At 35.2% G+C, this 27,178-nt stretch overlaps 1 protein-coding gene across 3 annotated transcripts; it reads right to left on the bottom strand.

Moving 5' to 3' along the window:
• LOC141505828 (RNA-binding protein 39) lies at positions 1-27,173 on the bottom strand. 3 transcript variants are annotated; one of them, XM_074212054.1, is made up of 17 exons: positions 26,797-27,170; positions 26,066-26,129; positions 24,195-24,244; positions 19,166-19,360; positions 16,691-16,756; positions 16,542-16,592; positions 14,239-14,356; positions 12,908-13,060; positions 11,729-11,866; positions 10,316-10,381; positions 7,328-7,532; positions 6,618-6,695; positions 4,139-4,171; positions 2,305-2,386; positions 1,807-1,912; positions 1,096-1,174; positions 1-1,008 (listed from the first exon to the last, which is right to left on the bottom strand). In XM_074212054.1, the coding sequence occupies exons 2-17, from the start codon at positions 26,114-26,116 to the stop codon at positions 908-910; spliced, it is 1,572 nt and encodes a 523-aa protein (XP_074068155.1). In that variant the 5' UTR covers positions 26,117-26,129; positions 26,797-27,170; the 3' UTR covers positions 1-907. The 3 variants fall into 3 exon arrangements, with proteins under 3 accessions (XP_074068155.1, XP_074068154.1, XP_074068156.1); XM_074212053.1 differs by having other exon boundaries at positions 16,542-16,595; positions 26,797-27,167; XM_074212055.1 differs by lacking the exons at positions 1-1,008; positions 1,096-1,174; positions 1,807-1,912; positions 2,305-2,386 and adding an exon at positions 3,453-3,962 and having other exon boundaries at positions 16,542-16,595; positions 26,797-27,173.
• Positions 27,174-27,178: the final 5 nt, after the last annotated feature.

The raw sequence follows: 27,178 nt of genomic DNA, 5'->3' as shown, positions 1-27,178 counted from the left end.
GCCTTTTAAAGAGAATTTTATTTTGAGTGGTTCTTACAAAGATTGTTGCAATATGAAAGTCATTTGTTTGATAGAAATATCAAGCTGTCTTGTCAAACACACTGAAGTAACCCAAAAATATATTTCAGAGCTCACAGAGCTTAAAAAGAGCAAAGATTATATGCAACCAGACAAAACCTATTTCTGCATTTCCTGTTTCCTGCTCAGACTGTGTTGCTTACCACACTATATCTGTACATTTGAGGAAATGCAGGGATCATTTTGTTTGGAACCTTAGACACACCAGAACACACAGTATTTACAAAGAAACTTTTACAGATACATTAATTGAAAAGTTACCATCAAGAAATTGAATTTTTGAATCTCCCTTTCTTGCCAATTGTTTATCATAATGCAATGTGAATTACTGACTAAAGTCAGGACTCATTTAGTTGTCTTTGAATTCCCCATATACAGAACACTAAACAGGTATTCCAGAAACCATATTCTGTTAAACCATTAGCCAAGTGTCAAAATTCATTTAGTGAAATGTAAAATGTAACTGCTGCATAAAAAGTTAGGCTTCTGAAACATTAAAAACATCATTACATCCTTGTCTGCCTTTTACAGAAAGTACATTTGTCTAAGCTATTTCGATTCCTACAGATCACCTTAGTCAATGTTCTAAATGTACATTTACAAGGCAGAACAAGAAAACAGATTTGAATATGGTGGAAATTGCTAGTTAGGGAGAATGAGCACACTGCATTCCTGCTATAACAGCTTTCTCTCCTTCTGGCAAGGTAACAGGAATCACATACAAATGACAGTAGACCCTTTCCTTTTGTTTTACCTAAATAAAAGATAACTCAGGTTTGAATCCTCTTTAAAAAAAAAAAGCTATATACATAAGAGACTAAATCTTCCTTCATCGTCGAACTGGAACCAGTAGTTGTGTTGCTGTCATGGAATCAGGGAAGAGGTTGTGATAAGTTGGAAGAGGTACATATGCAGCTGTAATCATTTTACCTATTGAAAGAAAAGAACTGTTAATGTTTCCATGTCCCTTCAACATATTAATTCTAAGAGATTAGAATAATTTTGAGTAGGACTTACCAGCAAACCATCTTCCATGCAATGCATTTACTGCAGCAATGGCTGCAGCAATTGAGGGGCACTTCACATACACGTTGCCCTGAAACCCAGAAAACCAATTATTGCTGATTGAAATTGTGTTTTGTACTTGGCTTTTTAAAGTCATTAAGCATTTTATTATGTGCAAGATGAGGTCTTATCCTATCCCATCACAGCAGGTAACTTGCTTTCCTACTACTGCACTTTTTTATTTGTCTATATTTTTTACAAATTGCATTTTTACATCATCGATTTTGTTTTCTCAGAAATTAAAAAAGCTAATTGAGCTTCAAAAACATAATTCCATTTCTATGAAAATGACATCACCAGTTAAAACATTCAGGAGAAACCTAGGATCCTAACAACCACCAGCAAGTGTGTTCTAAGTCATTTATAAAAGCAAAAGGGAGTCTTTGCTCTCTTGATCTCATAATCTAATGGTAAAGACAAAACATTTTACCACTATATACAATGGCAAACACATAATAAATTGGAATAATCAGTGGAAGAAAGGCACTACAATTAGAGAATGGGAAAGACTTTGCTTTAAGTAGAATTTTAGTTACGTCTATTAGGCAGGAGGCAGATAAGACAGAACAGGGCAAATAGGGGCCAATCTTTGAAAATGTCTCTTGGAATATTAACACTGAACTAGAATGCATATAGTTATTGTTTATACCATTCAGAACATACCTGAGCTGAATTTTTGTCAACATAAATATGGATGACTCCTCCATGTTTGTTACATTCTTCAATTACATCATCTTTAATCTCCGTATCCCAGCCAAGTTCATCTTCCCTGCAAAAGACAGAGACCAATATTATGATTTGTATGAATAAAAATAAGGCTGTCGATATGTCTAGATCCAGGATAAATAAATTTTCTCCCAAATAAGCCACTCCTTCTCATCACCCACAATATAGGGAAAACATTTACCAGTTAATCAGTAAAATGTTCAAAACCAAAACGTCAAAGCCAATTTCATAAGACTGACCACAGGGAAAGTGAAGTAGCAATTTAGAAATCCAGTTAAATGCTCTAGGACTATGACAAATGGAATATACCCCAAATTTCATGCTTTTAAGATTCATAAAAGATGTGATCTGAATGTTGAAAACAAGAGGAGTAACAAAATAGCAAAAAGCAAGGATGTTAAATTTACATATATTTTACAAAAATTCATAGCTTACGTTTGAGGGTTAAACATATTGGAAAGCTGGAAACACTGTGTTGCAAGAGGCTGAACAGAAGCAGCTGCAGCTAGAGCTGTAACTATGGAGAGAAAAGACAAAAGATTGCTTAGCAATCCAGAAAACTAATGCTCCAATCATCCACCAATTTTACAGCCTACTTTGTGACATTTTAATCCATTATCATATGTATTTGGGGGGGGAAATGATTCAATTTCTGAAATATATTTGTAGTTTTGCCCAGCATATGATACTTTCAATGAAATTCATTTTCAGAAGTGTTTGAAAACAAAAAAACCTAGACAAATAACAGAAAATTAAAGGGAAAACTTGGAGAAAGAATTGGGAAGCAATCCCTAAAAATAAAATTCACCACTAAATGGCATTTGTGGTGTGTAAGGGTAAAAGGTAAGGACTACATTGAATACTTGTAATAATCTAGTCTTTATAAAGTAAATTACTCAATTAAAAAAAAGGTTTACCATGGAAGATAATAAACATCCTTTACTACTGTAAAATCTCTTACCTCCTATTTGTACTGCCAACAAATTCTTTAAAGTTCCCCTCATAACAACCTGTCTGAAACCAACAATAGCCATCTAATTGTTTCTGTTCTTCCTGAATTTACATACCCACCCCAATCTTCATATTGCCAGCAGATTAAAACAAAAAAGCTCTCATCACTTTTCTAGGTTCAAAGTCCTTCTTGTACTGACTAAAGTGCAACACTGTTTTGACATTAAATGCACAGACTTGGATCTAGCACCATGGAATCTAAGATAGTTCTTAACTTTTTATGCGTCACAGACTTGTTGGGGTCAAGTCTTAAGAAATTTAGAAATCACCATGTTTTCAAATATATATAAAGTTAAAGACACATAGCAATACCAAAGAACTCCATATAATGAAACAAAATACTAAACTTAGTTCACAGATACCATGCTCTAGATCTTATCATACAATTCTTTTATAACTATCTTGAATTCTAAGAGATTTAGATACTCATTTCAAACTATCTAGTTAGCTTTTCAAGTTCCATTCCTCAGCTCACTCTTTCAGACAAAATGACTCTAGGCTTTTGAAATTCTACTTTTCTTAACAGCCCAATCAGTGAAGATTTCTTTCCCCAGTTCATAGACTGTTTTTTCTCTTATGCTACTACATACTAAAGTATAAACTGTAATTAAGATCACGGGCTGGTTCTTAAGATAACTGACGCATTATATACAGCAGTAGTAACACCACATATTAGGCACTGAAGAAACCTGAACAAAAGAATTATTTCTAACTTAGAGGATGGAGTGAATGGTAGTCAACAATTTCTCTGTATATGTCTTAAAAACAGAATCATGAAAATTATGGCATCTGTCAAAGAAACAAGTGAAACCCAGTCTATTTCATTCATATCACATAAAATACAGCAAAGTAACTGAACTTCAGTTTTGGCAAAAAGCAGACTGAAGAAAAAAGCTGACTGGGGTGCATCTTCTGTTAGACCCAGGAATTCCTATGCAATTCACTATGTTTAGCCTCAAAGATGAGGTATACCTCATCTCAGTTGTACACTACTTGGAGGCTCACTGGAGTCAGAGCACAGCCTATCCTGAAGTCAAAGGGCTTTTCACCCACCAGGCCTTTAGATACTTGGAAAAAGGTTCCTGTAGGAGAGAGGGTAGAAGGACCACCATCAAAAAAAGGACCATTTATTCACCCAAAGCCATGGTACCCAGGCTGCCAGTCAAGATGATATTTAAAATTCCAAATTATTTACTAACAGTATAATTTTGACAAACTATTTTTTCAATGTAAAGAAAAGAAAAAATTGAAAACTTACCCTCACTTTGTTGGGAAAGTCTAGTCTGTAAATCTAAAAAAAGAAAAATAAAGACAACATTAATTAAATGCAAGACTAGCCAGGGAAAGTTATAGTAGGCATTGAAGAAAAATATTAACATATCCAAAAAGCAAAGTACATAAAAATCCTTTTTTGTCTATTAAACAAACCTTTTTTGTCTATTAAACTTTTTTTTATTTGCAAAGCAATGGGGTTAAGTGGCTTGCCCAAGGCCCCACGGCTAGGTATTAAGTGTCTGAGGTAGGATTTGAACTCAGGTCCTCCTGAGTCCAGGGCCGGTGCTCTATCCACTGCACCACCTAGCCACTCCTTGTCTCTTAAACATTGAGGGTTTTATATATTTGAATGTATAATACCATTTAGAATAGTTTAGGGTCACTACAATATTTTGAATCTCTTAATAATCGATCTTCATTCTCAGTGTTTTCTTTAACACTCCCCTAAACAAGAAAATCTCGGTTTTGGAGGGTAGATGGGCAGAAGGTTACAGGTGATATGGGGAAGGGTACCAAAAGAACCTAAATGAGCAGAAACTGGTACTTTATCTCTAACAATATTACCCCCCCCAAACAGATTCAAGTCATTTTTAAAAGTAATACTGTTGTCTTTTAAATACATTGTCTTCAAGGAATATCACTGATGACTTTCAGGGGGACCTTTTTTTTTTTTACCTTTACCCAGCCTATCTCTAATTAAGCTTGCCATGGCACTTACAGGTATTCTTAGCACAGGTGGTGACAGTCACTATAGAGATGGTTGCTGTATCCTGAGTAATCATAAATTAGTAGAAAGCAGAGATTATGACTAGGTACTTTGCTCAGCATCTAGAAAGTGCCACAAAAAGTAGACATCTGAATGTTGTCAAATGAGAATAAAATTTTCTCAATCTACTTTGAAGTTTTCTACTGGATAGTAAACAGTTGTCCTCAATCTACTCATTCAAGGGGAGAGCAAAGGGAAGGCAGGCCTATGTAACCCCCAGGAATACACATGTTGCCTTATGAAAAAGTATGTTTTTTCCCCTAAAAAAAACACCAAACACTAAAAATCAGTCACCAAAAAAAATAAGTTAAAAAAAGTTTGTAGGAGCAGCTAGGTGGTGCAGTGGATAGAGCACCGGCCCTGGAGTCAGGAGTACCTGAGTTCAAATCCAGCCTCAGACACTTAATAATTACCTAGCTGTGTGGCCTTGGGTAAGTCACTTAACCCCATTGCCCTGCAAAACAAAAACAAAATTTAAAAAAGAAAAAGTTTGTCACCTGCCTAACATGAACTGCTGGCTCTAAAACAATAATTTGCTGCCATCTTCTCTACCAAAAAAAAAAAAAATCTTCAAAAAAGAAATTCAAGTCTCTTAGAGGAAAAGTATATTTTATCTATTCATTTTTTCTAGCAACTACTGTATACTGAAAATGTTTTCAAATAGCACAAAAAAACACTATCTGTTACAGGGCCAATGTACTCAAAGGATGTTACCAGATGACCTCCAGTCCCTCTACCCAAGTGCAGATCATAGCCTTTTAACATTGTGACTGACTGATACTTTTATCCATGCCTTTAAACAAATCCTCAAGATTAGTTGAATTCTAACTAACATGTAGATAATAGTGTTATATCTTACTATACTATGCTAAAGATAGGCAAGGAATCATTTTAAATTAATTCAAAGGATTTAAAAAATGAAGTGGCATATTCTACTCAATGTTTCAAGTGTGGGGAACTTGTATGGGATAGTAGAAAAGAACATTAATGATATCCGGACTTAAAAATCACTTAATGGTTGGGTCTCAAGTTTCCTTAATTGTTAAAGGGGTTATGGTGTGGGGGGGGAAGCATGACACACTACCATGACCCTCCAAGTTCCCTTTTCCAGCTCTCAATATATGATGATGAAACGTGGGCTGTTCAGAGAGTTTTCACTGAGTGCAAAAATTTGTAGCTAAAAGAACATACACAGAACTGATTAATGGATTTCACCTATCAAATCCTCTGCACCTCTTTGGCAGTAAGCTCTAGCCTGGGCTAATAGCTATTCCAACTTTAATCAATGATTTAGACAGAGATTTTTAGTTACTCCACTATTAAAAAGATCCTGCAGTAATAACCACCAAAATGTAGTTTATTTTAAAGTTTAAGGCACTTAGGTGGTACAATGGATAGAATCCAAGTCCTAGAATCAGGAGGAACCGAGGTCAAATGTGACTTCAGACACTAGCCACATGACCCTGGGCAAGTAACTAATCGCTCAATATATAAATGAATGATTGAATGAATACAGTCCATTCTATAACCTTATGTTAATAATAATGACACTTCTTTAGGGATCTGAGAGGTAGTTAAAAAGCATAGAAAAAAGACAGCAGGAAATTACAAGAAACCTAAAATCTATACAAATAGTGCTACAGTTGAATTAGAGGACTTTCAAGAATTGAAAAATTAGGTGAGATTTAATTCTTACCTGCTACAGCTCCAAATGCTAAAGATCCACTCATTTGGAGAGCCTGCTGTGCTGCTGGAGGAATCTGTAAACCTGTACCTGCAAAAGAAGCAAAAGGTAATAATTATATTAACACTGTAGCTCCTATTGCCTTATGATAAAACAAGTTGGTTTTTTTTTTAGTTTTTTGCAAGGCAAATGGGGTTAAGTGGCTTGCCCAAGGTCACACAGCTACGTAATTATTAAGTGTCTGAGGTTGGATTTGAACTCAGGTACTCCTGACTCCAGGGACAGTGAGTGCTTTATCCACTACGCTACCTAGCAGCCCCAGGAAGCAAGTTTTTAAATGACAACTACAATTAGAAGATCCTTTCCATTACAGCAACTGCTTCTAAGTGAAAATCCAAAGGCAAATAACAATATCACTATGATAGTCCATTAAGTTATCACCATAAGCATATTTAAATGCCAATTTATGGTCTAGAGTCACTCATATCATATAGTTTGAAACAATCTATGCCATATATCCCCCTTACCATTAGGATAAGTTACAAATGTTAATCATTTTATAAGTCAGGTTTATGTTTTAGTTTCCTACAACAATGCCTAGAATATAGCAAATGCCAGTAAGTGCCTGCTTACTGATAGGTGAAGTCCCTATTACATTTCATAAGGAACCTCCAATAAGAAAAAACTTCTAATACTCTTGTAGAACTCTGCAAGAAACTTACCTTCTGCTAGTCGTGCCATTAATTGGAGACGACCAGTTGTTCCCAAGTCAATACCAGTCCGTTCTAGCTCATCACTATCCAAAAATGAACTGGCACTGGAAGCATCAGTACGTTCAGTAACATGACCAACTTTCATAGGTCTGCCTGCTAATTCAAATCCATTCAGTTGTTCCAATGCCTTTTTGGCACATTCTGAATCTGAAAACTATAGAATTAAAGTTGTTTTGTAAATAAATCTGTGTATTTAAGTAGATCAAAGCATATATATATATATGATACTAGGAATTGCTAACTTTTTCTTTTGGAAAAGCATTTAAAATTATGATGTATGTCATAAGGGAAAATATTTTAAATGATCTCTGATCCCAAATTTTTATACTCTTTGAACTCCAGGAAGACTATGAGCACCACATCCTTTTGGAAAAAAGGAAACTCTGCAAAGGGATACAGCCCAATTCAGAATTCTCCACCACAGATGAGTCTCTTCCCACGTGAAGAGGATCAGGCCTCAATATAATAAAACCTACTGAGCCCCACTTCTTTCACAGGCATGCTTAAGGGGAAAAAGTATGCCAATCAAACATTTTATTAATTATCTTTCAACGTATTAAGCCAACTCATTAAAGGAAATCCTAACGAATACTTCCCCCTTAATCTGATTCTTTTTAAAAGGTGGTTTTCCACGCACTCAAATTCAATCTAACAAATATATATTAAATGCTTACTATTTGCGAGGTACTGTACTGAGGCTGGAACATACAGATCATGAAGCAGAGTAATATGAAATCAGGCTTAAAAGGCTGGTTGGAAAAATTAGGAGGCTATTATGATAGTTCCAAGAGAGGTGATGAGGACCTGACTAGAGTGGCGGCGGCTATGGGAGTGGAAAGAAAGGGAAAGCTGTGAAATGCTACAGAAATAGAATCAATTGAATTTGGCAACTTATTAGATATTGTGTTAAGGGACTGAGGGTTGGGGGATGGGTGGGGAGAGGGAAAAAGCATTAAGGATGACACTGAGGTTAGGAATCCAGGTGGCTGGTAGTACAATGAAACCATCAATAAGAAGTTTGGAAGAGGTGCTTGGAGGTGGGGGACTCTAAACAATGCTAAATGCTGTTGGAGCACGTTGAATTCAAGATACTAATGACAGATCCCAGTAGGAATATCTACCAGGAAGTTGGCAACATGAAACTAGGATTTTGATGAGATATTAGAAATGTATATATAGATTTGGGAGTCATCTACGTCAAAATAACTGAACCCATGGGACAGATGAGACCACCAAGGGAAACCGTGTGTAGAGATCACCATGAGAGTATACAAGTAAAATCTCCTTATATTCAACTCCACAAAACATCCAAATTCTTTTGTCGTATTGGAATTTTGTTAGAACTGAATCACATTTCTAGCCTGCAGGACCTAGAGAAAAAAAAAAATGAGTTGACACCCAGCCTCAGTATATCTCAATGGTAAAAAAAGCAAACTGCAGTTTTAAGAATGGAATTTAACTGGGAAAGAGGAGTGTTGTCACACATACAAAACCACTCTTTCCTTCTGCCTAGCAGATCTTTTTCATCAGTGGATGAGTTAGGTAGATCATTGTTTCCTATGTTTTAGGAATTTGAGATAAGATTAAGTTATCACCAAGTAGAATCCCTATTTAACATATATACTTTTAATGACAATTAGTTTCAAAACTATTTCCCTGTCTCTAAAACAACCAATACCAAAAATGTTAGGGATAAACTAAATTTGTAAAATGATGGAGTATACATGAAATGTATTCACAAATTAAGGAAATATTACTCAATATATTTAAACAGAAATGCTGTTCTTTAGCTTATAAATAAAAGCACACTTATATGAATCCTGTAACACATTAAAACTGAGCCTAAATTTTTTCATTTGTAAATGATATATGTTGTTATAGAACAGTTCTCTAAGCTAATTTTCAATGAAAATCGTGTTATTCCCCCAAATTACAAAAAGATAAAAAATCCAAATTCACACATTTTATTGGGGGGGGGGCAGTAGGAATAAAATTCATTAAAACATTTTGAAAAATTATCAACCTCGTTATAATTAATATGTTCAGTTATGTATAATGATACTTTTTAATTCAGGGTTCTGTAGGCAGACAACATTAAATATTTTCCCTGGCCATAGAGTAACTCCAAAAATAAAACTAATTGAGATAAATACATTCACTCAAAACCAGATTTTAATCCAGGAAAGCTGGATTGAATGTGTAATAAGGTTGATAGAAATAGGTAATTAAAGATCAAAACTGTAGGAAGAATGTTTAAAACCAGCAATCATGGATTTAGAGTAGGAAAGAGACCAGAGACAATTTGTTCAACAGTCATTTTACAGATGAAGAAAAGACCAAAAAGGTCACATTACTTAGTACAAGGCTACCCACATATTAAGAGGAATAGCCAGGATTCAAATCCAGATCCTGTTTCCAAATCCACCACTTTTTTTACACTGAATCAGAATAAAAGACCTTTATATATGAGGTTCTGAAGACCATCACATACTAGACTCCATGAGGCCAAGACCTAAACTATCCATTAACCTAAAATTAAACTCTATACACACTGAGCTTTTATATTCTGTGCAATCATTTCTATTCATTAAAATGCATCCCATATATATTCTCAAGTAGCAATTCAATTAGAACAAGCATGTATTTAAAGGTCTACTATCAACAAATCTACAAGAATTTACTAATGCTTATTATGTACAGGAGTTAAATATCAGTAAACAACACAAAGACAAATACAGCTTATACTTCTTTTACATGTTCTTAGAAACAAAATTATTTTCTAAAATTTCAACTTGAAAGATTTGACAAACTTATAGTAGTAAATATTCAGATGGGTTTTTTCTCCTGCAAATTAATCAATAATCAGACTTTTACTCTAATATAAGACATCAATTTTAGGAGCTGATATTGGTTAATACTAGAATAATCACAACTTACCGTAATAAAGCCATATCCCTTAGATCGACCAGTTTCACTATCCATCATCAGCTGAATGCTTTCAATCTGAAATTGGACCAGACAATTAATTATAATTTTCCCAGATGAAAATGTTACGGTGGTACAATGGATAGAGTGCCAGTCCTAGAGTCAGGCAGAGTTAAAATCCCATTTCAAGACATTAAAAAATTTACCTAGGGGGCGGCTAGGTGGTGCAGTGAATAGAGCACCGGCCTTGGAGTCAGGAGTACCTGGGTTCAAATCCGACCTCAGACACTTAATAATTACCTAGCCGTGTGGCCTTGGCAAGCCACTTAACCCCATTCATTGCCTTGAAAAATCTAAAAAAAAAAAAAAAAAAAAAAAATTTACCTAGCTTTATAATCTTGGGCAAATCACTTAAGCTCTTTATTGCCTTGCAAAAACAAACCAAAAAAACCCCTCCAAAACCTCTGTAAAAAACTTCTAAAACTATTTTTTTAATACACCCATATTTTAAACCAAAGTTTAGATATTCTATTAGTCAGATTTTTCTATTGCCTTACTAACCAGATTTTTATCTTTTAAAAGATTATTCAAGTTTTTCTGATAAAGAAATCATTTCTCAAATACACAGGGGAACTGACTCGGATTTATAAAGAACCATTCTCCAATTGATGAGTGCTCAAAGGATATGAATAGACAGTTTTCAGAAGGAAAAAGAGCTATTAAGTGATAAAAAAAAATCCCCTGTAAATAAATTAAAACTGTTATAAATGAAGGAATTATTTCAGAAAAAAAATTGGCAATACCTATATGAACTGATGCAAAATAAAGTGAACAGATCCAGGAGAATGTTGTATACATGAAAGTAATATTCTAATGCTGTTCAATTGTGAAAGACATAGCTACTCTGATGAAGACAATTCTGGGGGCAGCTAGGTGGTTCAGTGGATAGAGCACCAGCCTTGGAGTCAGGAGTACCTAAGTTCAAAATGGCCTCAGCCATTTAACCCCATTGCCTTGCAAAAACCTAAACAGGCAAGTCCCAAAGGACTCAAGATGAAAACCACATAACAGAGAGAACTGATAAAACTTTTGAGTGCAGAGTGAAGCTAATTTTCCCTACTTTTTATTTTTCTTGTCCTGCCCCTCCCTTTGCAATCCAGCTACTAATAAAAATTTTTTCATGGCTTTGAATGAATAATAGTTATTATCATCGCTTGCTTTCTTGAAGGGTGCTAGAGGAAGTGAATTTGGAACTCAAAATAACAAAAAGTTACGACCACCCAGGGACAAAGCCATAATTTTTCAGTTTGGTGAGACCATTAACATTTCAACCTACATTATTATAGTAAATACACATCAGATCTTTGAAGAAAAGGTTTCAAAGGGTATACAGTAGAAGGACTATAAATTTGAAAAATGACTCACCCTGCCAAAAGGTTCAAAGATTCCACGAAGCATATCTTCAGTTATGTTAAAATGTAATGATCCTACATAAAGCCTCATGGGTCCAGCACTTCCTTTCTGTAGATTATTTGCCATTGCTGCAGCTCTATTCTTTTCTGCCTACATAACAAAAGAAAACTGATAATTAACAATTATAGAAAAATACAGCAAAACTGAAAATTATGGAATGTATTTCAAGTTAAGAAAATTCCAAAAACGTTAAGTGTTTTCTCTTGTTCATTTATCTAAATTTTATTTAGATAAAAGCTTATATGACCTAATTTGATCATTAATAAATTTCCAAACTTAAGCAGAAAATGTTGAATACACTCCTACTACCACGCCCTTAAGAACAAGTTAAGCTAAATTTACATGTCAAGGAGGGAATTTAAAGAACTTAGGCAAAGTGCTTCACACCCTACATGTTTATTACCTTCCCTATATTCTCTTCCCTAAACCATCATCCAAAAAGAACCTTCTAAGATAAAACTTTCAATTTTCAATTACTTTGCCATGGATAATCTCAAAATAGTAGGCAAAAAAGTCACTTATACATATTTTTATGAAATAGGCTTAGTTCATTGTATTTAAAGCAGCAATTAGCAACTTAACCAGATTGACTTTTTTTTCCAATAAAAAAGAGACAATAAAACTACCAGTGTTGTTAAATAAACTGTGTAGAAAGTAAAGTATAGGGGGCAGCTAGGAGGCTCAGTGGATAGAGCACCAGCCCTGAAGTCAGGAGTACCTGAGTTCAAATCTGGCCTCAGACACTTAATAATTACCTAGCTGTGTGGCCTTGGGCAAGCCACTTTAACCTCATTTGCCTTACAAAATCCTAAATAATAATAACAATAATAATAGTTATTGGACTACTTGAAAGTCATGATAAAAAAAAAGAAATCAGAAAGTAAAGTATAATAGTATTAAAATCTATACGAAATGCCAATTCCAGAATCAAGATTTGGCAATTAAAAAACAAAAACTAATTATATATTGTATTTGATGGATGAATTCTTAGTTAAGCTAACAAATGACATTAAATATATAATCCTACAAAGGTAAAGTAAAAACGAAAAACTGTGAATGGACCATAGCAAGATTAAAATGGAATTAACTTTCCCAATAAAAATTCCCTAATGAGGAAAAAAATCAAATTACCTGCGAGGCTTGTACAATGATGGGTACTCCTAAGACACGCTGGCCAGTTAATCCTATTGCTAGAGGCACTGAGCTAACATCAACAAACTCTACATAAGCAATTCCTTTGGATCTTCTGGAATTTCTATCAGAAATCATTCTTACATCACGGACCTAAAAACAAAGAAAAGCTTTTTTTAAAAAAAATTATAACAGTAGAATTACTAATTCTGTACTTTTACATTGCAAAGAGAAAGGCATTTCATTTTCTATCTGAAATTACTACTTTAGGGGCAGCTAGGTGGCACAGTGGATAGAGCACCAGCCCTGGAGTCAGGAATATCTGGGTTCAAATCTGGTCTCAGACACTTAATAATTACCTAGCCGTGTAGCCTTGGGCAAGCCACTTAAGCCCATTGCCTAGCAAAAACCTTTAAAAAAAAAAAAGAAGATAAAGTCACTGTTTGTGCCCCATAGAGAGAATAGGTCCAAGAGTATATAGTCAAAGGTCAGCACCAGCCTGTCAATTGCAAGTGTTGCTACCTCAACTTAACCCCATTTGCCTTGCAAAAAACCCCACAAAAAACCCCTAAAATACTACTTTAGTGATTTGCCAATAGCCCCAGTTTATTTTAATTGGAATAAATTTTAAAAAAGTTAACTGGTAAGGATGAATAAGAAAGTAGTAAGGTCCTAACTGTTCTGTACCTGAACTCAAAATAATCAATTAGTTCTTCCTAATTCTATAATAGTTTTCTTGAATGTAGGGTTTTTTAAAAGTCCAGTTTTTGGCTGAGCAAACCTATGAAACCCTTCTTACACATATTTAAAATGTTAAGAATCCTCAGTTTTAAAAGCATAAGGAAAGTCAAATTGTTTCCTAAATTTTTGTTTACAATCTTAGTTTTTTCAATCACAAACAAAAATTGCATTCATAACTTAAAAAAATGTCTCCAACCAAAGCTTCTTTTCCAAACCTTTCAATGAAGCCAGGTGGTAAAATTTCAAATTTCTCATTTTACATCTTAAAAAACTCAAAACTCAGCCAAGGACTTAAAATTACTCGCTTCAAGTCACAAAAGAATAATAAATAGTAGTTAGAATCTGAACCGAAACAAAGACCTTAAATGCTGTGTTCCTTCTACTATAAATTTTGACAAGTGAATATGGTCTTCAACCACAATGAAATAACTTTGATATGCTGAACATTACACATTAAAAAGTTTCTTCTGAAAATTAACTAAAATATTTTCTTCCATCTTATTCTCTTCCTTTTCCCCTACCCCATCCCATTTTCTACCTTATATACTTTTTCTTGCTATTACCTATTTATCTGTAATAAGATAAATTACCTTTCCTACAGTAGAAAAAAACTCTTCCAAATCTCTTGGTCTAATTCTTGCGGCCAGCTGCATGCAGAATACAGTCCTAGCATCTCTCTCCTCAGGAGTAAGGTTGTCAATAGGTTCCCTGAAGAAAAAACACTAAGTTATACTTGTTAAATTCTAATTACAAACTTAATAGAATTTTAGAATGTGCAGGAAAAGACTTAAGATAACAGTCTAATTCACTCAATTTACAAAAGTCAGCTGAAGTGATGAATTAATTTGTCCCAATTAGTAGGAAAATCAAGACTATAATTCAACTTCTTAACCCAATACTCTTTCCACTATATTACACTGCCTATTTCAGAATAATCTGAGAATTAAGTTCTTTATACCTAAAAGTATCTCCAAATAGATAATAGCTGTATAAATCAAAGTCCCTGATAAAAAAAAAATCTAGCCAAGTAATTAATTTATCACCACCTAGGGAGCAGTTTTTACACCTATAATACTACCTAAGTGAGAGTCACCCCAGGGACCCTTCCCTAATACTTTCAATATAGATTGCAAGCTTGTCAAAATATTTCAAGTATATTTGGTGGTTGAAGTATTCAATGAAAACTCTTAGGTTTCAGTTGTTAAGTTATAGTAGAGCTCAAGGTTACTTCTATTACATTTCACTAAACTGACAATACAACCACTTTTTGAAAATGGGAAGGCCTCAATCTTTGTCACTAAAGTTCTTTGAAGAATAAGAAACATCAGATGGGATAGGAGAAGCTTTACAGAAACCTCTTCATGGTCCTATGCCCAAATATGCTTCCTACTGCCCAAAGAACCTAAGCAAAACAAAATAACTCCTCTTTCAAGAACTAAGAAATATATTCTGACATGAATTAACAACTGTCATCGACAGAAATGATGTTTAGGAACTAATTAAGGGTTCCTCTATACTAACAGTAAATCTTCTTCAAGGACAGAAGCATTGAGGCATCAATAAAACAAGTTTGAAAATTATACTACTCTTTTTAGACGGTTGTAAATACCAAGCTGAAAAAGAGCATATAATCTGCTTAAATGGAAAGAAAAGTAAAATACTCAAAGAAGGGGGAGAAATATTTGAAAATAAGACTGAGTTAATGACAAATGAAAAGGCTAAAAATTTAGTTCCTGTATGCTTCTTTGAAAGTTAGCAACTAAATGCACTTTTATGACTAGAAGGGCCAACAAAATACCAGGCATCATCAAGAATCAACTGGAAACAAAGAAAAAACACGAATGCCTGACCTTTTATAAAAATCAAGTGTCTCTGTCCAGCATCTACTCCTGAAATCACCATTTTTTTAAGTGCATAAATTCAATCCTTATGATTCCATCTCAAACAAGATTAAAAAATGGCAGTTGGAAAAGATTCAGAGAATAACTAACACGATACAGGAATCAAGAGAAATTTTTTTTTATATAATAAATATAACTAAACTAAGACCGTGATGGGGATATGTTAGGATAAACGCTTTTCTGGTTCCAGAACTCTAAAATATACATTTAAATTGTAATCTAGTTATATACAAAGTAGTTCAAAATAAAGTACTATTTTGCATAATGTGCAAAATTTCTGTAACTTATTATCACAAGTCACAGTGTGACTATAAATCCCGAATAAGGGCATGGACAAATTAATGGATAATTGTGTAAAATATTTCTCAGTGAAGGAAAGAAAATTATGTAATTAATTTTCTTCAGAGAGGAAGAATATGGGGGAAGAGAATATAATCTTAACTTTCTGAGGATATCATGGACGGACAGAACACTAGATTGGATGGACAGTTGGTCTGATGAAGTCTGATACTTCTTATTTTACAGCAGCAAAGAGTCATTTTTGGAAAAATATCAAATCTGGGAAAACAAATGAGTGGTCTGACTATCTCTTGTGTCATTAAGCTAGATGCATCAAGAAATTTTAAATTAAATCATTTTCACAATATTGAATTAACACATACCAATAGCAGTGCTATTGTTATGGGACTTTTAAGTTCTCTAAAAGGAGTTCTTTTAAGATACACCATTAGCTCGGTATATTTTGGCCCTTTTTAGTTGCAGTTATTATTTATAACCGGAAAAATAAAAGCTGTCAAAGACTTGCTGGGAATTTCAGACATATTAGCAAATAAATATGGGCTATATAAAACAGTAAACTTGCAAAAACAGCAAGGTATTTATTATATATAAAACCAAATTATTAAACATAAGTTTTTCAGTAGCATAAATTGACTAAGTTTTAAGTAAAGCTGAAAGCTTGTGAGAAGATAAGAAATAGGGACAACAGCTACCTCACAGGGCTCTTGTCTTTTCTGAATGGACTTTTGCTTCTTGAGCGGCGTCTGCTGTAAAGTTAAAAGTTTCAGAAGTTACCCAAACAAGAACACCACACTAATTACTTGAAAAAAATTTTAAAACAATTCATAAGTATGTTAGAAACCTTAATTTGATGCTATGAGGTAACCCAATCTTTCCACGGATGGCACTGTTAAATTTTGGACCGGAGCTATAAAGAAAAACACAAAGTTAAGCAACTTTTAAGTTGAAAGTTTAATACAGTTAATCACAAAACCCAGAAATTTTCTTCCAGAAAGGTTGCCTTCTATCCCTAGTTATCAGCAGTAAAATTCTTAAATTAGCCCAGAAATCTCTGCAATATTAGGTTTTTCAATCTTTTTGTAAAGGATACCCTTTGGTAGTCATGAAAACTATGGACCCCTCCCTCACGTTTTAAAATGTATAAAAATTACTTAGGAAACCAATCCTCTTGAAATAGTTATTAAAAACAAGTTCACAGATCCAGGTTAAGAACCTTTGCTCCAAGAGATAATTTCTAGTATTCTATGACACAAAATAAGTGCAAAGATAACCAGCTTTATTAAGAAGGAAATATTCTGTGTATTGCTTTCGTAAATCCAAGTTTGAGAGAATTTCCAACACCTGGTAGAGGCAGTTTCGTAGAGTTTACTTTGTACTTTTATTTTCTGGATAGCAGTTTGGATTCATTGAATTTTTTTAAAAATTCATCTTTATCTTGAGAGAATAATTGACGTGGTAGTTTAAGCTGATGCTAGCATAAAAGTAACTTTGTTAAAAATTAAGTCCCTAATTCATGGAAGTTTCAGTTATAAATGGTGTATGTTTAAAAGATTATAATATCCTTAAAATTAGCTAAGGAATAATAACCTGTTTTTCACTGGGGATGGGTGAGTGGGGTAGTGGATCCCAATCCATAAAGTTCCATTATTGTCCTTTCTACTTTAATAGAATACTGTCTATGAAAAATAAGTTACACAATCAAGATGGCTAAATCTCAGGTGGTAGTTTTGTTCTGCAGATTTTTCAATTCCTCCGCAATGTTCACTCACTAAAATATAAAGCAAAATGAAGCAAATTTGCAATGTTTCAATTTTAGTGTCTGTCCTATTATTTTAGTGTGCTCTCCTGTCTTACATGAATTTGTTACAATAGTAGGAAAACAATGGTAACAATTTTTTGAACATGTATTTGAAGTAAAAATATTAAAACATATCATTAAACAGCAGCACTATTACATTGCACAAAAGTTTATTCCACCTCTTATCATTTTTTGCTCTTTGAAAATCACTAAATAAACCAGTAAGTTAAAAAGGCATATATTGGTAGGACCTCGTTTCTATCACACCAATAACAGTGCCTTTCAAGAGTAGGGTATGCAGTAGTTAACTTTTCAGCTCATAGCTATTTTTATAGAATTTACTGGAACCCAAAGACACCAATCCTAAATTCTATAAAGACTTAAAACAGAAACCCAGAGGTATTGTCTTACAAGGAGGAGTCAGAGTTAATTTAGAGAGAGTAAGGGCTAGATGATATGATGTTCAACCTTCTATTAAGAGTTACATAATATATACTATTACTATTGTGGAAATTCCTTAAGATTCAGTCATTTAGTTTTTACATATTTTGACTGAAACATTTCTATTCTAGTATATTGAAAATTCATCAGTTAAATCATTTTTAAAAATATTGACCATTCTGTTACCAAACAACTTCTTTGTCTTTAAACTTCTGGTCCAGTTCCTCTTTGTTAACATATCAGATATGGTGTTATATTCTAATTGCCATTTCATTTATCAGTTAGCCCTTACAGTAAGAAATAGTTCATTCAATCCATGTGTAGAAAAAGGGGGAGAAAAGTACCCTAAAAGGGTCAAGCTAGGTGGCACAGTGGATAGCACCTGCCCTGGAGTCAGAAGACCTGAGTTCAAATCCCACCTCAATTACCTAGCTGTGTGAACTTGGCAAAGTCACTTAACCTTTGCAAAAAAAAAAAAAATTAACCCCCCCACAGATTTCTATTAATTAACTTAACTAGGTACATCAGAAATAGTACTTAAAGAGTACACTGTCAAAAGATTACCCCATTATGTAAAGAAATAATGCTAAAATTTTTAATATTTTTTTTAAGAGGGATGGAAAGGACTAGATCTACTTTGCTCTTGCTCAATCTAGAAGTTGAATGACAAGTCATAGACCCTTTCCCACTACTGAATGGTACAGGATCTTTTTACTTAATTTCTGATATAGACTGGCTTGTCCCTTTTTAGGCAGTGTAGTTAGTACCTTTCTGGAGATTCATAATATTGATGCTAGACTTAACTTAGTTTCTATGGCAAACTAGAACTCCCAACTTCAAGTGATCCACCAACCTCACCCAGCCTCCCTGGAATCAGGGATTGTAGATATAAATCATCATACCTAGATAATTTTCTAGTTTTTCATCTCACTTTTATACCTTTTGAATGCTATTAACCCTATTTTACCTTGTAAGAACGCTAGTATCCCTTCTTCTCAACAAGAATTTACACCAACTAAAGATTCATTCAAGAAGAACACAACACTAGACTATATAAGATTAAAGTGGATTACATACTAGGGACTTCGATAGCGGCCTCTGAATCGGCGTTCTCTACTTCTAGAACGACTTCGTCTTCGTTCTTTGCTTCGGCTCCGTTTCCGTTCACGGCTTTTGCTCTTTTTTCTTTCCCGATCTCTGCTTCGTTTCCGTTCCTTACTTTTACTCCTCTTTCGGTCATGACTCCGACTTCTACTCTTGCTTTTTTTTCTCCTGTAAAGAAAAGATTACATTTATTTTGCAAATTTAATATAAAGTCTTTATTTCCCGCACTTTGGCATTGCTTATTTTACTTTTATCATTTCATAAAATTTGCTATAAGGCATTATACATAACAAGACACTTAATAAACCATAAAAAAAAATCTTCACAGATAGAATGAACATTCTTTCCAAAGACTACTACTACTACCTGCTGTTACAAAATAGAAGCAACAATAGCTGACACTAATAACCTCTTATGATCCTAATTCTTAAAGTAGTTGCTAATGGAACTTCCTACACCAATGACAAAAGAATTGAGATGGTTATGAGGTCCTCCACTGACTGAGATAAAACTAAGTAGCAAGGGAAATCAAGTTTTCTCCAAATCTGTAATTGGCATGATCAACTCATATTCTAAGCCAGATTCAAAAGTGAATTTATCTAATCAAATTGAGACCAGCTTATATATACAACTAGTGAACTTGACTTACTGTATACCAAGAAATACATTATCAAAATTAGTTAAGAGTTGAGAATGCACTTTAACGACCATCAATAGTTATACAAAAAATTCCCACTAAATAATGCCCCTATATTTAATTGTCTGTTCTTTAAGTTAGAGAAAGTTCATATTTAAATTTTCATGTTGATTTGAGCAACTTACAAAGAACTACGTCATTATCTAAATTATGATATTCCCAATTTTATGCACTTAGTTAATACACATCAGGATGCATACTGAATTTAATTAAATGTTCTCTTGTGTTTCCATCTTGGATGACAAAGACAAGAAATTAATAAATTCAGTTAGTTGGCCTGATAGGCAATCAAAAACTACGATCCAATTTTAAGTACATTTTCATGAAGCATAGTAATATTAACAAAACTAAAAATGGCAAGTTAATCATACATTGCCCCTTTCCTACTGTACTCCCACAGGCACAACCCAGTTAATTTACAGAATAAAAGCATTTGTATTCCTCCCCAACCCACCACAAGTTAAATGCCTAAAAGATATCCTTTCAACATCATTTTATTAAGAAAAAGATTTTTACCCCTCTAAAGAAAGTCAATTTGCATTGCCTAAAGTACAGGCATTTACTATTAGTGATATATTCCAGGCCCTTGTGTTATTTTGAAATGTAAACAATTTTAGTCAAGATGAATTTTAAATGTAAAAAAAGTAGCATAGGAGCAATTACGATCTGCCTCAGAGATCCTGGAAGCAGGTCATCTGGGAATGCATTGAAAATAGAAAACGAAGACACCCACCTTCTGGAATCTTGAAACCCACACTCCAATCACAAGGAGATGTAGAGCTTTCCAAGGAGGCAGAAACTTTGTCTAAAATTTCAAGATAATCCACCTGACTGTCAGAAATTTATATGCTAGTAGCAAATGTCAGAAAATTAGGCTACACTCATTATATATATATAGACGTCATCATAGTAATGCCCAAAATGGCAACAGATAACATTCCAACTTTGTTGTCTGGAAAACCTGACACCGAACCATACAGGTTGCTTAATGGTTTGAGTCAGAATCAAAAACTAGTTTTACTCAACAGGTAGGGCTGTTAACTAAAAATAAGTAAAAGCCATGCCCTACAAATACCATTTAGGTTTAGATTAGATTAAAGCATCTGCTCACTGATGGCCATTAAATAGCAAAATAATGGACACCCTTCTTTATTTGTCATTGGCTTGAAGACCAATTTAAAGCAAGGGTTATTACACCTTCAACAGCTGCTTCCAAAGGTTCTAGTCCTAAGCAGCTCTAGTCAGGTAAAATATTGCATGACTATAATAGTAACATGCTATATCAATAATTAGACAATAGAATTATTTGAATAAAAGCTTAAGTATTTTAGGAAAGATCTTGATATGCCTAAATCCAAAACAATGCTAAAATTTTATTTAAATTCTGTACAATCTTTTGAAGTGGGCCACTTGCTGAATTAGGTCTATGATGAATAATTCTGTCATTGTCACGTCAAAACCTGTACTTGAATTTGCTTTATTTCATATATAAAGAAACTTCAATTTTAAATGTAATGATATATTGGTATCTGAAGTCACTCTAAGTATGAGAACCATTGTTTCAAATTTTATACCAAGGGAGCCAAAATATTCCATTTCAGTTAGCTTCATCTTTGAACCCACCCTTTAATATCAAATATCATTTATCTAATGTCTGCATGTGCATAGTATACCAAATTGACTCTATTGGCTATAAATGCTCAAAACCATACCATTCCTTCAGCTCAACAAAATATATTGACTTAAAGGTATTCTATGAGATTCATGGCTCTACATTTTATATGACCTTAAAAGGAGGATTTAAAAAACCTTTTCTCATTTAATATTGCTTCTATTGAATATAAGTTCTTTGAAGGTGGAAATTTAGTTGGCTTTTTATCTTTCTATTTTGTACAGACATTAGGTACTGAAATTTTTTTAAAACTGCTTTTGTTTTTGGGGTTTTTTTTAGGTTTTTGCAAGGCAAATGGGGTTAAGTGGCTTGCCCAAGGCCACACGACTAGGTAATTATTAAGTGTCTTCGACTGGATTTGAACCCAGGTACTCCTGACTCCAAGGCCAGTGCTCTATCCACTACGCCACCTAGCCGCCCCTAAAACTGCTTTTGATAAATTCAGAGTTGTTCTTCAGAGAGCGAATTAAATCATATTCATTTAAACCCCAAAAGCTGCACATAGCTTTTTATTCCCAGTGATAGTACTGGCATCAACTTTGGTCAAAAAGGTCCAATTTTGATTGCCTCACAATCAATAATTCAATGTCTTGATATAAAATATGCATTTTATAGTATAAATGCTTTCCCAAAGAGAGGGAAAAGAAACAAGTATAGATGGTCAAAAGTTATTATCTGAACAAGACTGGAATATACACAGACTATCTGGAATAACAGGCAAGTTGCTTTTATACAAAATATACCCCAAGAAAGCAAATAATTTGAGTAATATCTTCTTTCTCTCGTCTTTTATTTAGAATTAAGTGAGCTTCCTTGGTTTCTTATTTGCAAGCTTTTATAGTAGGGGTAGCAAAGTCAGAACAATGAATTCCTGCGATTAGTCATCCATAATGATTATCTCTATCAGAAACCTTTAATACCATATAATTTTACTACAGAAACATTTTTTAAACCTTTAAAGAAATAATCCTACCCCACCTTGTTTCTCATTTAAAAACACCCCATATTAAAGGAAGTATACAAGCTTAGAAGGTTTTTTTTTCTGTTCTCCAGGATACATGGAGCCACTTTAAAAATAACAGTTCTACCACTTCCATTTATTCATCTGAGTCAGGGTGCAAAACAATCCTAACGTGTATGACTAACTTTAGGATAAAGATGAAAACAAGTTTTACATCTAAATCCAAAGAGATGCCAGTAACAAGGAACACTTGGTGACACTGGGAATGTATGAAAACATCCACTTTTTTAAAAGAATTACTGCACACAACCAAAGAGAATGATTTCTTCATATCCATTTAGGATGTAGGCTGCTTTGCCCTCTCTGACACATGATATTCAGGCACAAATTATTCCAAGTTTTCTCATTTGATTACACTCAGATGCTTCTGCAATTACTGAAATTGCAATTATCAGGAGGTGCTGTATAAAACCCATGTGGGACCTTCTCCAAAACAGCTGTTGCTTCTGAGTACATAATTCATATTAAGCTAAAGGTAGTAAAATCCCACAAATAAATTGTCTCTTCCTTAAGGTCTCCTTGTAAGAACTGCTTCCTGGTATCCCCAGATGAAATTATATAATTAAAGGCAAGATATTCTCTTGTAATTTACTTTCATCTAATTTTCAACAGGGATTGTAATAGGTTTTGGGCATTATACAAAAAATGGAATTTTCTGGTGTAGTATATCCTGATAATAATCATCTATTTCATTAATCAATTAACACATGTTATCTATTTTATGGAAATTATATCTACCTACCTAACAGAGTTGTTGTAAGGATGCATGAGGTAGTGTATAATGAAGAACTTTGAGCTCTTAGGAGGAAAAGAGCCAGAAAAAGAACCAAATAAGTATTTATAATCATTTTTGCAATTTGTAGTATATGCGTCATGAATACAACAAAAATGTTTCAATATGACACATTTCAAATACCACCTGAAAACATACATTTAATGCTGATATAGGACTTCTAAGATCACAGGCATTTGAGCTGGAGGAAACCCGTGAGAAATTATTTTCTACAAGCTCCTTTAAACTGGTCAGGCTACCCAGTTTCTAATTGGAAGGGTGTGTGTCTACGTATACTTATTATTTCGAGTTCTTCACACACCCACAGTAACAAGATGCTTTAGATGAAGAGACATAACTTGAAGGAGAAAATACATTAAAAATTTGTGTTGTGATTACAAAAGGGAGTTGAGCATCTTTAAATTATTTTTGGCTTCCATAGATAATATTATGTGTAAGAATTCAGGAAACTAAATTCTTTCAGTGCCCTAGTTTCTCCCTTTAGGTTCTTATAGCACATTTTGCTGTTCTATAAGGCTCAGAAAGATGATGTTGTAAAGATACGTAACACAAGGGCAATAAAACGTTTGGGGAAAAATATTTATAAAGACCACCAAGTAGTGAAATTTCCAAAAGCTGCCTATTAACTTTGATTAGCAACAAAATACAAATTAGGTCAAGTTCTAAAATAGGCAGAAATAAAAAGATCCAGAAGGAAAAATTCACTAAGGCTTCAAGCAGATAAAAGACATGCCATTGCTAAGTTCTTGACTATTATCTTTAGATTCCATTCTTTAAATAACCAAGTTTATCCCCCCTGAATCCCCTCCAGAAACTTACTTCTTGCTACGCTCTTCATGGCCATTAGCACTGCTCAACTTGTTCTCATCCTAAGCAGGGTTGATAGAAGAACATCATGAGGACGAAGTGGAAACATTTCAAGTTGTCAAAGGGTAAAGGGAACAGGAATAAAAAAATACAAAACAATTTAAAAACTAATTACTTATTTATAGTTTAATTTGGAAAGCTATAAAAAAAATTTAGATGGGTATGTTTAACCACTTTGCTGTTTACATTTTAGGCATACAATAAAATTCAAGAATTATGCTGTCCATATGAAACAATTTAAACTTTCGGTATCTTTTACATAGTTTAGATAATACATTATCCTATGGATTTATACTGTTGAAGTGGTTAAATATAATTTCTATAAAACAAAAAACTCATTGTTTAAAGTTTTATTTCATGTACTATGTGTCCCTTTTCATCAGTACCACGGCTATATTTCTGCCTAAGCCCCAAGTGGCCATGCTAGCAGCCAGCCACTATCGATTTCCTGTGACCGATGCCATTCCTGAGATCTTCGCCCATTTTCGTTGGAGGGTTGGGACTGTAAGAGCTTGATGCCACCTCTGTCACACATCTCGCCCTGAAGCAAACAGGGATTCACACTGCTTTAGTAATGTTGACTCCCAAGAACCCAAGAAAGTCATTAATAATCCACCAGTCCAGCCTAAACATTCCCTATTTCCATACCTGTTTTACATGGAAAAATATCCATGTTAAACTACTGGTAGCACAAAAATCTTAACATTTTACATTAAGAAAGTAGCTCTTTCAAGACTCTATGTTATTACTTAAAACTAAGTATACAGTGTTTATAGCTAATAAGTACTCATCCACAATTGGTACCACATGGTCGAGCTACACACTCCAAAACAAAATAATGTTTTTATTTTTAAAAAAATCACACCAGTTTTATTTTAATTGTTTAACCAGTTGTACTAAGAATATAACTGCTAACTTACAAAATCTACAGGTTTGTGAAACCAGTGATAAATGCATGCATATAGTTAACACTTCCACCACCATCGGGTGAAAGAATGAAAAGACAGTTTACTTTTGCTGCCATAGAGAAATGGGTCAAAAACTAACTACTCTATACCATTCAAAACAGTTTTTAAAAAGTTGTGTGAAATATTATAGCAGGTCCTAATTAAAAGTTATTAAAAAGTGAGGAACAGTACAAGTTTTCAAATAACACTGCACTGTGATACTGCCTCTTTAATTTGCTAAGAAATTTCTATTCAGGGATCCAAGAATTTATCATGTGCTTTTAACTTAGTAGCTGATTGTAACCTGACCTGTTTTTCATATTTTGCTATCACCAGTCATCTACACCAAAAAAATAAGATAAAAATACAAATCTCACTCATTACTTGAGTTGAGAAAACTTTCCTCATTAACAGATTTACTTGCCACAGACTGGTAATGAGATTATTCTTGGACCCCTGCTATTTTCCCAAACCACTGCATTCACCTTCTTGCTATACCAAACTGGAGCTGGTAATTCTTAGTTGAGTCATTTTACCTAGGGGACCACGGTACAGCGATAAGTCACTCAATTACTACCTTATGATTGACAGTTCACACTGGAATCAAAGGTGAATTCATGGGAGTAGAGGTGAGATATCGTTAGGCAAGTCTACAAAGAGAGATAGATGGGCATTTATTCATCACGCTGAAGTGAAACTACTGCACAATATTATTACATCAATAGCATATATTTACTTTGTAAGTTACATGTAATGAATCGCTGATAAGATAAATCATGAGGGCTCCGGGGATGTTAGTTTACATTTCAGCAGTAGTTTCATGAATAATGCTAAATTAAGGAATATGTCAAACCTCACCGACATGTTTTTTCTCACCTTCTTATAGGGAGCCTCAAGCATTGCTTCTATATCAATATCGTCTGCCATTCTTTCAGAACACCTATAAAAAAAGCAAGGGCGATTTCATTAAGCCTGCATTTCGCTCCGTTATGAAGCTGTGGAAATACTTCTTTCCCAACATCAAAAGTATCCTCAAGTTGTTTAGAAACCCAGTTACTTAACAACGCACTTTAAATGCCGGGCAGCCGGAAGCCTCGGTCCGGGGCAGGGGCGGCCGGCCTGGCATGTCATAGATGCCCGGGTGGGGGTGGGGTGGGCGGCCTACCTCACACTAGCCGGCCTACCTCACACAGGCCGCGGGCACCCACAAGTGGCTCGCCCGCTCTCCGCGGGGCGCCCGGGGCCGGCCCTCGCCGCCTTCCCTATTAGGGGCCGAGCCAGCCCCCTCCCGAGGGCGAGGGGCCCTGCCGGGCCCGCGCTCGCCCCGCGCCATGTTGAGAGGTCACGGCTCCCCCGGGCGCCCGAGTCTAGGCCTCGGGGGTCCGAGCCGGGTGGGGGGGAGGCTGGCGTGCAGCCCCCCGAGAACGGAACTCCTGGCCGACCTGACTTGGCCGTGGGAGCCGCCCCTCCCCCTCCCCTCCGCGGCCACCCCGGCGGCGCGGCCGGACGGAGCCCGAGTCCCCCCCGGGCGGGGCCGGACCCACGCACGGAGGCAGAAGGGGTCGGCGAAAGGCGGAGTGACGCGAGCTCCCGCCGAGGCCTCTTACCTGTGCGGGCTCTCGAGCGAGTGTGGTGCTCGCGTCTCCGGGAGGCGCCGCCGCCGAGGGGGCGCCGGGGCTACTGTTAAGCCGCTGCGGCCTGGGCCCAGGCCGCGGTCCGTCCCGCCCGCCCGGCCCGAGTTTCGGGCGCCGTGGGCGGCAGGGCCGGAGCGGATCTAAAAGAGAATAATGGGATTAGAAGAGCCCGCGCGGGTGAAGCAGGGCGGCGGCTGCGGCAAATCGGTAGCCAACCGTGCGACAGTGACTGCAACTCCCTGAAATGGCGGCCGCGGCTTTCTCAGTCACACACACACTCACGAACACACATATACACACACGCAAACACACACACACAGACGGGGCCACACGGCGCCCCCAGCACGGGCTCTCG

The sequence above is a fragment of the Macrotis lagotis genome, chromosome 1 (assembly GCF_037893015.1).
Source record: "Macrotis lagotis isolate mMagLag1 chromosome 1, bilby.v1.9.chrom.fasta, whole genome shotgun sequence".
In the NCBI taxonomy this organism is placed as follows: Eukaryota; Metazoa; Chordata; class Mammalia; order Peramelemorphia; family Peramelidae; genus Macrotis; species Macrotis lagotis.
The sequence above is the reverse complement of the archived record's forward strand: the minus strand, read 5'-3'. Positions and strand labels throughout refer to the sequence as shown.